The following is an 11229-nucleotide window of genomic DNA, read 5'->3' as shown; positions in this document are numbered from 1 at the left end:
ATTATGAGGATGCTCGAGGAGCTCACCAAAAAAATTGAGTCGGGGGAGAAAAAGATTGAGGATAATGACAAAAAAGTAAAGACGTATAACTCCCGTGTTGATCAAATACCGGGGGCACCCCCGGTCTTAAAAGGTTTGGATGCCTAAAAGTTCGTACAGAAGTCGTTTCCTCAGAGTGCGGCTCCAAAGCCCATTCCTAAAAAGTTTTGTATGCCCGATATACCTAAATACAATGGGACGAGCTATCCTAATGAACACATTACCTCGTACACATGCGGTATTAAAGGGAATGACCTAAATAATGACGAGATCGAGTCGGTTTTGTTGAAAAACTTTGGGGAAACTTTGTCAAAAGGAGCAATGATTTGGTATCACAACTTGCCACCGAATTCCATTGATTCGTTTGCTATGTTAGCAGATGCCTTCGTAAAGGCACACGCCGGGGCTATAAAGGTTGCGACAAGGAAATCAGACGTCTTCAAGATAAAACAGAAGGGTGATGAGATGCTAAGGGAGTTCGTATACCGATTCAAATGGAGCGAATGGAATTACCACCGGTCTTAGATGATTGGGCCATGCAAGCTTTTACACAAGGGTTGAACGAGCGAAGTTCGATTGCGTCTCGACAGTTGAAGCAAAATTTGATCGAGTATCCAGCTGTAACTTAGGCAGATGTGCATAATCGTTACCAATCGAAGATCAGGGTCGAGGACGTCCAGCTAGGAGCCCCATCGGGTTCAGTTCATCCAAATAGATTAGCAGTCAAGGCCCCGAGAGATACCGACATGGAACCAAGATCAAATAGGGAACGATATCAGCCATATGTCGCAGATCGAATAAACAACGATTCGGGGAACAACCCTCCTCGAAATGATCGAAGAAATGATCGAGGGCAAAATTCTCGGGGACTTATGAGTAAGAGTGATTTTGATAAACATATCGATCCCACAGAGGCACCTCGGTTATCGGAGTACAATTTCAGTGTCGTTGCATCGGGGATCGTGTTGGCCATCGGAAGGATCAAAGACACCAGGTGGCCCAGACCTATACAAACCGATCCTTCTCAAAGAAATCCAAACTTGTTGTGTAAATATCATGGCACACATGGCCATAGGACCAAAGACTGTAGACAACTGAGGGAGGAGGTAGCTCGATTGTTCAACGAGGGTCATCTTCGAGAGTTTCTCAGTGATCGAGCTAAGAATCACTTCAGAGAAAGAGACGCCAACAGAAAAAATGAGCTAGAAGAGTTGCATCATGTAATTCATATGATCATTGGCAGGGTCGATGGTCCCCAAGGGCATATATTCAAACGCACAAAGGTGTCAATTACTAGAGAAAAACAGACTCGGAGTTATGTACCCGAGGGCATCCTATCCTTCAATGACGAGGAAGCGGAAGTCATTTCCCAGCCGCAGAATGATGCCCTGGTAATTTCTATTTTGTTAAATAAAATTCAAGTTAAACGTGTTGTAGTGGATCCAGGTAGCTTAGCAAACATAATCAGATCAAGGGTCGTGGAGCAACTCGGCCTGCAGGACCAAATTGTGCCTACATCTCGGGTCCTAAACGGCTTCAACATGGCAAGCGAAACAACGAAGGGGGAGATAATCCTACTAGTGAACGTGGCTGGGACCATCCAAGATACAAAATTCCATGTCATTGAAGGTGACACGAGGTATAATGCACTACTCGGGAGGCCATGGATCCACAACAAGAGGGCAATACCATCAACCCTTCATCAGATGATGAAATTCCCAACAGTGGATGGTGTGAAAACAGTTTACGGGGAACAACACGCTGCAAAGGAAGAAATTTGCAGTCGATGAGGTGGCACCGATACCAGCACCTTCGACCTCGGAAAAATCAGGCACCAAAGATAAGAAGACGGCCAAATAGCAATCACCGCCCCTTGCCTCGACCGAATCGGTGAAACAGGCAATCGAGGAAGAAGAAGAAGAGGACTTTCTTACTCCTCGAACTTTCGTTGTTCCCGAAGAGTCAGAAGCAACCAAGTCAATGGTCGAGGAGCTGGAACAGGTCATACTTACCGATTATACGCCCGAGAGAAAGTATACCTGGGAATGGGGTTTACCCCCAAACTCAGGAAAAAACTCATTCAATTTCTTATCGATAACATGGATTGTTTTTCTTGGTCTCATTTAGACATGACAGGGATTCCACCGGAAATAACAACACATCGATTGAGTCTCGACCCCAGGTTCAAACCAGTAAAGCAAAAAAGGAGGTCCCAGCCCGAGGTGAAGCATGCATTCATAAAGGACGAGGTAACTAAACTTCTTAAAGTAGGGTCCATTCGGGAGGTAAAATACCCAAAATGGTTAGCCAACGTAGTTGTAGTCCCTAAAAAAGGGAACAAACTTAGAATGTGCGTAGATTATAAGGATTTAAACAAGGCATACCTTAAAGACTCCTTTCCACTGTCTAACATCGATCGCATGATAGATGCCACGGCTGGCCACGAGATCCTTACCTTTCTCGATGCCTACTACGGGTACAATCAAATTCAGATGAACCCGGAAGACCAGGAGAAGACCTCGTTTATCACTAAGTTTGGAACATACTGTTACAATGTAATGCCCTTTGGACTATAAAATATTGGAGCTACATACCAACGCCTAGTTAACAAAATGTTCGAGGAACAGATAGGTAAATTGATGGAAGTTTACATTGATGATATGTTGGTTAAGTCCCTGCGCGCAGAGGACCATTTAACTCATTTGCAGGAAACATTCAAAATCTTGAGGAAATACAACATGAAGCTTAACCTAGAAAAATGTGCCTTCGGGGTCAGTTCGGGCAAGTTCCTCGGCTTTATGGTATCAAATCGGGGAATCAAAATTAACCCCGACAAGATCAATGCCATCGAGGATATCACTATCGTAGATAGTGTGAAAGCCGTGCAAAGGCTAACAGGACAGATAACCGCCTTGGGCCGATTCATTTCGAGGTCATTAGGTCGAAGTCACAGGTTCTTTTCCTTACTCAAAAAGAAAAATGATTTTGTACGGACCCCAGAATGCCAGCAAGCTTTGGAGGAATTGAAGCGATACTTGTCGAGCCAACCTCTGCTTCACACTCCAAAGGTGGACGAGAAGCTGTACTTATATTTAGTAGTGTCCGAAATAGCGGTAAGTGGTGTACTGGTTTGAGAAGAGAAAGATATGCAATTCCCTGTTTATTACATATGTCGGACTTTAGGAGATGCTGAAACTAGATATCCACAGTTGAAAAAATTGGCACTTGCATTAATAAGCGCATCTAGAAAGTTAAAGCCATATTTTCAGTGTCACCCCATTTGTATGTTAACCACTTATCCTCTTCGAAATGTTTTGCATAGGCCGATTGGCCAAATGGGTTGTCGAACTTGGCGGGTACGATATCGAATATCAACCCCGAACGACCATCAAGTCTCAGATACTAGCTGACTTCGTGGCCGAGTTTACGCCGACCCTCGTACCCAAAATGGAGAAAGAACTTATGCTAAAATCGGGTACATCATTGGGGGTATGGACCCTCTTCATGGACGATGCCTCGAATGTGAAAGGATCCGGGCTTGGCATTGTTTTAAAGCCATCTACAGGTAATACTATTAGACAATCTATTAAAACTTCTAGGTTGACTAATAATGAGGCCGAGTATGAGGCCATGATTGCAGGTCTCAAGCTAGCTAAAATCTTAGTGGCAAAAGTCGTTGAAGCCAAGTGCGATTCTCTATTGGTAGTGAACCAAGTAAACAAAACCTTCGAAGTTCGAGAGGATATGATGCAGAGATACTTGGACAAGCTACAGGTGACATTGCACCGCTTCAAGGAATGGACTCTAGACCATGTGCCTCAAGAACAAAACAATGAGGCCGATGCACTTGCTAACTTGGGGTCGTCAGTTGAGGAAAATGATATTATCTTGGGGGATGTCGTCCAATTATCGAGATTTATTATCGAAGAAGGCCATGCCGAGATTAACTCTACAAGATTGACTTGGGATTGGAGTAACAAGTATATCGAATATTTAAAAAATGGAAAGCTCCCATCGGATCATAAAGAGTCGAGGGCTCTACGAACCAAGGCTGCTAGGTTCACATTGGATGAAGATGGAATATTATACAGGAGGACGTTCGATGGACCATTGGCGGTATGTTTAGGGCCGGGGGACACCGATTATGTTCTACGAGAAATCCACGAAGGCACTTGTGGGAATCACTCCGGCGCCGAGTCTTTGATTCTTAAAATTATTAGAGCTGGGTATTACTGGGATAGCATGGAAAAAGACACTAAGGAGTTTGTTAGAAAATGTGATAAATGTCAAAGGTTGGCACCGATGATTCATCAGCCCGGAGAGCAACTTCATTCAGTCTTGTCCCCATGGCCTTTCATGAAATAGGGAATGGACATTGTCGGCCCTCTACCAACGGTCCCAGGTAAAGCTAAATTCATTTTATTTATGACTGACTACTTTTCTAAATGGGTGGAAGCACAGGCCTTCGAGAAGGTCAGAGAAAAAGAAGTTATTGACTTCATCTGGGACCACATCGTGTGCCGATTCGGGATACCTTCCGAAATCGTATGCGACAACGGCAAACAATTCATAGGCAACAAAGTAATGGAATTCCTCGAAGCACACAAAATAAAAAGGATCTTATCAACACCGTATCATCCGAGCGGAAACGGGTAGGCCAAATCGACAAACAAGAATATCATACAAAACTTGAAGAAAAGGCTGAACGACGCTAAGGGAAAATGGAGAGAAGTTTTACCCGAGGTTCTTTGGGCATATCGAACGACATCGAAGTCCAGCACGGGGGCAACCCCGTTCTCTTTAGTATACGGCTCTGAGGCCTTGATTCCAGTCAAGGTCGGGGAACCCAGCGCCTGATTTGATATACATCAGAGGTATCAAGTCACGAGGATATGAGTACTAGCCTCAAGCTATTAGATGAAAAATGAGAAGCTACACTTGTTCAGATGGCCGCGCAGAAACAAAGAATCGGGATAAATTATAATAGAAGGAACAACCTTTGACACTTCGGAATCGGGGACTTAGTTCTACGAAAAGTCACCCTCAATACTCGAGACCCAAATGAAGGGAAACTAGGCCCGAATTGGGAAGGACCGTACCGAGTTATCGGAGTTGTCGGTAAAGGATCTTACAAACTTGGCACGATGGAAGGCGAACAATTGCCAAACAATTGGAATGTATCACTACTTAAACGATACTACTGCTAAGATATGACCTTCTCCTTTTCTCCATTTGTATTTAAGACTAACTCGTTGCAGATGTTCGATCGAAGACATCGAGGGCACCTTTCTACACAAAGAACTTAGGTTTTAAAGCACGCGTTGCACTCTTTTTCCCTTAGATCGGGTTTTATCCCAAATCCGGCGAGGTTTTTAACGAGGCAACAACTATGTGCTACCTAGGGAGAATTCAACAGTATCCAAGGCTTCTTTTCAATCAACCTCGAATACTGGGGGCATCACCCTCGGAGGTTATATTTTTTAGAAAAATACTTCACGCCAAAGAGGGTCTCGATAGGAAAACTTTGTAATGGGCCAAACGGTCAGATGAACCGTGTTCGTATAGAATAGTCGAGCCCCGATGGCAAAACATGTGCGCATGTATGAATTATTCAAAGAAGCACTCTTTCTACATCAAACACTTTGTGCCCCAAAGAAATTTGCTACTATTCGAGCTCTATACTTGTGATTCTGTGAGAAATGACTTAAGGACCAAAATGCAAATGCACTTCGAATACTCGGGGACTATCATCGACAGTCAACACGTTCGAGTTGTCTAAACTTGAATTTACAAGACCTCAAAGAGGCATCCCTCGACGCAAAGGCCAAGGCCATCATACTCGGGGACTAACATTTCAGATAAGTTTGAAATGTTATCTGGAAACAAGTCCAAGAGACACACCCGAAGGCTATGGCCATATTAAAGGCTACGGCTGAAATAACGCGGCTCGAAGACGTCTGAATTCTGCAATAAAAATAGGCCTTAGAATTCTCAAAAAACCGGTTAAATAAAGGCTACCCTAGGCAAAATAATCAAAGGGCTTCGATAAAATCAGCCCTCGAAAAACCTTAAGAGGTATCAACTTATTCAAATACAAACTCGTGCTAAGGCACTAAAAACAAAGGGTTCTGATCGACACCGAACCCTCAAAAAACCCAATGGGTAAAAAATGCATGACAAGGCATAAATGAATTTTTACTAAGTCTTCTAAGCCGAAAAGGGGAAATAATATCCATCTCTTAAAGGCCATAATGGCCCGTTCTAAAAGAGCCTAAGGGCCAATACACTTAGGGTTCGAGACCTTGTTCTCACCCAGTCCGAACCCAAGGGTTCGATTATACCAAGCCTAAATAAATAAAAGCTTGATTATGGATCGAGACTTACCATTATCCGGCACTGTAAGGGTCTATGCCCGAAAGTTCGAACCTTATTCGAACTCGACCACGACAATTTCGAAGAAAACATCTGAGATAAAATCTCAAACACACAGTTCAAAGAATGAAGTGATTATAAGAATTTTACAAGGTAGGAAGCATCGAGAAAACATTCAAGGATTCTTCTTTTATATACTCGCAAAAAAGATATATACAAGAGACCGATAAAAGGTCTTACAAAAAGTAAAATACAGAAAGAGAAAGGAAAATCCTATTTATTCCCAGGGCTGGTCTCTCCCTCGGTAGCAGCTTCCTCTTCGGGCCCAACTTCATAATCGGACCCGCTTTAGCTGCCTTCGTCATCATCATCATTAGAGGAGACGAGAAACTTAGCATCGGCTTCGAGCGCTTTTGCTTGGGCTATCTCCTCGGTAAGGTTGAAACCTCGAGCTTGGATCTCTTCGAGGGTCTCCCTCCAGGATTGACACTTAACTATATCATTGCTCCGTTTCTCCCGGTTGGAGGCTTCCCTTAATTCCATTTGAGCAGCCTCAGCATCCCTTAGGTACACAGCAACGGTTTTTTCAGTTGTGGCCTTCGTCTTCTCGGCCCTGGCTTCAGCAACCTCAGCCCCGGTTGTGGCAAGTTTGGCCTCGAGCTCATCGATCTTCTTGGCCTGGGCCATATTTTTCACTTTAGCACCCCAGAGCTGGGTCTCAGCCAAGGCCAGTTGCGCTAGAGCAGCCTCTTTCTCAGCAGCAAGCCGATCCATATTTTCTTTCCATTGGTTGCAGTCGGCCTTAACTTGATCGACCTCCCCTCGAAGCTGCCCGATCATCTCCAATTTTCGCTGCAGCTAAGACACTGAAGTAATAGCCTTCACAGTTGGGTCAAGTAGACCATACTCTTGCAAAATGAAGGTTACCTGCTTGTCCAACTCAACTTCATTTTGACGAGCTTTGGCCAAGTATGCTCGAAGGTCCTTGAGCTCCTCATTCTTTTTGCTGCAAAGGAGCCTCAGGGCCTTCCCTTCTGCCAAAGACTTCTTGAGCTCGGCCTTACATTGGCTCTGCTCGGCCCTGAACCTAGTAATGGCCTACACAGAAAAAAAGATATCAGTTAGGGTAAGGGATGAAGAAGGAATTGCAGTAATAAGAGCTAATGCTTACCTGAGCAAAAGGACGGTGAGCCTCTTCGAATAGGGTAGATGCGTTGTTGAGGTCGGCGGCATCATCGACCCCAGTAAAGCAATCCCGGAAAGGATCTTCTTCACCAGGGACTCCGCTCGGGTCAGGCGTTTGTAGAGCTTGAGCTTTCCTTATTGCCTCCTCATAATAAGTTGGTATAGGAGGAGAGTGACCTATTGTCATGGCCCCGAGTATGTCGCTCGGGGCGCTCTGTCCAGATCCAGGTATCTCGGTACTTGTCCCCTTTGGTGTGCTTGTTGGAGGAAGAGGAACGATCTCGACCTCAGGTGATTCGTGGGCTTTACCTACGCTTTTCTTCGGAGCCTCCTCACCAAGAGGCAGGGTCTCCGGTTTGGAAGGCTTGACGGCTTCGACTGGCTTCCTGGCTCGGGTCACCAGTGCCGATTCTTCGCCCTCGTCTTCTTCTTCTTCATCTTTCAGTTGATGGACTGAGTCTATGTCCACGTGAATGAGTTTCCTCCTTAGCCTTCGAGTAGGGGCCCTCCTGTCTTGGGGGTCTTCGGGTGTCGAAGACCTTTTTCTCTTGCTATCTTTCCTCGATTTTAGAATCGGGGACTCGGTCTCTTCCCTGGGCGGGACTGGCCTCATTTCGGAGGCATCTCCAATACCTACAATAGGCATGAGTAAGGTGACATATATCCAATAAAGGGGAACGTGTAAAAAACATGGGAGAAGGACTTACCGTGGTGTTTGGCCTCCCATTTGCCTTCGACAAGTCACGCCATTTGAGTTTATCATACGAAGAGGTCGCGGCTAATTTACGGAGCCAATCTTCAAGGTCGTAGATCGCATGGGGCATCCAAGCAACCGCTGCAAAGGTAAAGGCATCACACAATGCAAAAACAGAATATAAGAAGACACTGGAAAAGGACTTCACTTACGATCGGGGTTCCATTTTTCTGGGAACGGCATTTCACCCTCGGGGATGACGTCCGAGGTCTTCACTCGCACGAACAGGCTCATCCGGCCTCGGTCCTTATCATCGTCATTGCTAGCAAAGAAGGCCTTGGTCGATCGGCGTTGGAGCTTGATCAGCCCTCAGAAAAGTTGAGGCCGATACAGTCGGATGAGGTGGTTGAGGGTGAACTCTAGCCCCTCAGCCTTGCTGTAGAAGTAACGAAGCATAGTCACTATATGCCAGAAAGAGGGATGGATCTGGCCGAGGGTGACTTGATATCTTTTGCAGAAGTCGATCACGACTAGATCTAGGGGACCCGGTATGAAGGGGTAAGTGTAAACACTTAGGAACCCCTCCACATGAGTGGTAATGCTCTCCTTAGGGTCGGGGATCTGTACCACGACCTGGTCCCCCCAACTACAATCTTTCTTCATGGCCTTGATATGCTTCTCCGTTATCCAGCAAACATACCTCGATACATGCTCGCATCGATCGGGAATCGTGGGGAAATTTTCAACTCTGAAGTCTTTCTTTATAACGCAGGGGCCGGGAATGATCTCGTGAAGGGCCGGCTCTTTATCACCGGCCGTCAGGAAGAGGAGGAGGAAGCTTTCTCTTTTTGAGGAACTGTTTTGGAAGTTTTCGCCATTGATTTGGATTAGTAGAGGCGGAAGTAGGTGGAACTTGGTGTTTTTTTGTGCTAAAAGGAATCAGGTAACGGGTAATGAGAGAGAAGAGATGAAGAGAGGGAGAGGTAAAAGGAGTCTGAAGGCGGTCTGAAGATTGAAGTAAAGTTTTTCCGAAATCTAACCTTGCATTTATAGGCAAGCAGCGACGATTCAACGGTGCTAATGGACGACCACCCCCTAGAAGCATTTAATGTTTTGGGGAAGCGAACTGATGGGACGTTTCGGTCACTTCGAGCGCCTACATCACGGGAATGACGTCATCATCAAGGACTCCGAAAAATCGAGGCTCAAATTGTTTCTTATCATTTTATTCTAAGAAACGCGGGGACTATCTGTATACGGTAAAATCATGTGTCCCCGATTTTGTAGGCTCGAGGGCTCGTGTTGAGGAACAAACTCGATATGGGCCGGGCTCGAGCCCGAGGGCAGAATACTGTACTCGAAGATCGGATTGCTCGATGAACACCGGGGCCGAGTACGACCAACCTCGAGATAATACCATTATGGTTTTATAACAGAAAGAGCGAGATTCCCGCGATGGCCCCAAGATCATGGCGTAAATTTCGGAATAGATTTGTATGAGTTAGTACGGATTTGTACTAGGCGGTTAGACAACTGTCCCAATAAGATTCCTTACTGTAAATAGAAATGTACCTTATTTAGGCTTCCCCTACTATATAAAGGGGACATCAATCATTTGTAACGGATCATCAATCATTGGTAAAAGAATATACTCTCTTACTTTGTTGCTCATTACTCATCAGAATTGTCTCTTAGCTTTATTGTCTTTACTTTACTGTTCTTGTTAACCTACCTCGAGGCCATCATAGCTCGAGGTCAAGAATTGCTTAAGCACTGGGTTGATTCAACTTACTTCTTTAATTTATACGTTGGATTTTTTGGTTATTAATTAGTATTGAATTAAATCACGTATCTTTAAAACCACAAACAAGTTTAATTGTTACTCGTATTTCGAGGTAAACAATACACTTATCCATGAGTTTAATAATGACAGAGTATCCATGAGTTTAATAATGACAGAGTATTTCCAAGGTCGGTAAATACGCTTAAGGTCTTCCGTGGATAGGCAGATTTGAAATCCTCCATCAACTGCTTCCAGTCCACGCACATAGGGTTTAGGCTGCATTGTTTCATCCATTGGCGTATCAACTGACATGAATTGAGTATGTGACTCTTTATATTGCATAATATGGGTTTCCACGGATTGAACTAGCAACACATCTTTGAATGTGATGGTAGAGTTTTGTGGGCTGTTGAGTTTCACAGGTGAATTGGAAATGTATGGTGGCTTAGGTGGAATTAAGGAGATTTGAATAGGGGAGTTTGAAGCGCTGATCATTATCTGTAAATGAGTAATTGAGAAGATGAGTAGTTTTAGAGAGAAGGTAGACCTTCTCTCACTTGGCAAGTAATCGGGATATACTTAAATATGCATGTGTGCACTTAAACTCAAAGGGGTGGTTTGGTTGCCGGTTAGAGTTATGCAGGTATTAGTTATACATGTATAAGTTATGCAGGGATTAGTTATGCAGGGATAAGTAATGCAGGGATTAGTTATGCAGGTATTAGTTATGCAGAGATTATTTTTTTGAATGTTTGGTTTGTTGTATTAGAAATTGATATACATTATATAAATTTTAAAGTAAAATGCTTGTTTACAACTATACCCCTGGCCTTCTTTTACATTGTTTTTTCTCTCTTTCCATTTATGTAGGAAACAATTTAGTTAGGAACTTTGGGTGTTACTTTCACTTCTTCGTCATACTACTGAACTATGTGAAGTTTAGACATATTTGATTTTCACTTCTTAGTTTTGGTATTTCCATTTTCTAGTGGCTTCTCCAGTTTGCTTTTGCTAGTTTGTTCTTTAAAAAAGAGAGAAGACAAGGTATATAGTTGGCAAGTGAAAGCAAGTGAAACCTGTTGACGGGTTGGCAGAGAAATAAGGAAGCCTTATGTGTAAAGTGATAGGGGTAAATTTGTCATTTCAGTATTTTATC

General features: G+C 44.1%; 1 protein-coding gene across 1 annotated transcript; it reads right to left on the bottom strand.

Annotated features, from left to right (window-relative positions):
- Positions 1–6759: 6759 nt before the first annotated feature.
- LOC109242493 (MAP7 domain-containing protein 1-like) lies at positions 6760–8209 on the bottom strand. The gene is made up of 3 exons (XM_019409341.1): positions 7583–8209; positions 7438–7509; positions 6760–7269 (listed from the first exon to the last, which is right to left on the bottom strand). The coding sequence occupies exons 1-3, from the start codon at positions 8207–8209 to the stop codon at positions 6760–6762; spliced, it is 1209 nt and encodes a 402-aa protein (XP_019264886.1).
- Between the last annotated feature and the right edge of the window lie 3020 nt (positions 8210–11229).

Source organism: Nicotiana attenuata, unplaced genomic scaffold, assembly GCF_001879085.1.
Source record: "Nicotiana attenuata strain UT unplaced genomic scaffold, NIATTr2, whole genome shotgun sequence".
Lineage (NCBI taxonomy): Eukaryota > Viridiplantae > Streptophyta > Magnoliopsida > Solanales > Solanaceae > Nicotiana > Nicotiana attenuata.
Note: the sequence above shows the minus strand (reverse complement) of the source record. Positions and strands in the feature narration are given on the sequence as shown.

What these genes read in the sequence shown, in the direction of transcription:
- LOC109242493 (XM_019409341.1), bottom strand. Translation starts at nt 8,209, where the DNA reads ATGAGGCCAGTCCCGCCCAGGGAAGAGACCGAGTCCCCGATTCTAAAA. An exon ending in CTCACCGTCCTTTTGCTCAG is followed by an intron (nt 7,510 to 7,582) that starts GTAAGCATTAGC and finishes TTTTCTGTGTAG; the next exon opens with GCCATTACTAGGTTCAGGGC. An exon ending in AGTCTTTGGCAGAAGGGAAG is followed by an intron (nt 7,270 to 7,437) that starts GCCCTGAGGCTC and finishes TCAGTGTCTTAG; the next exon opens with CTGCAGCGAAAATTGGAGAT.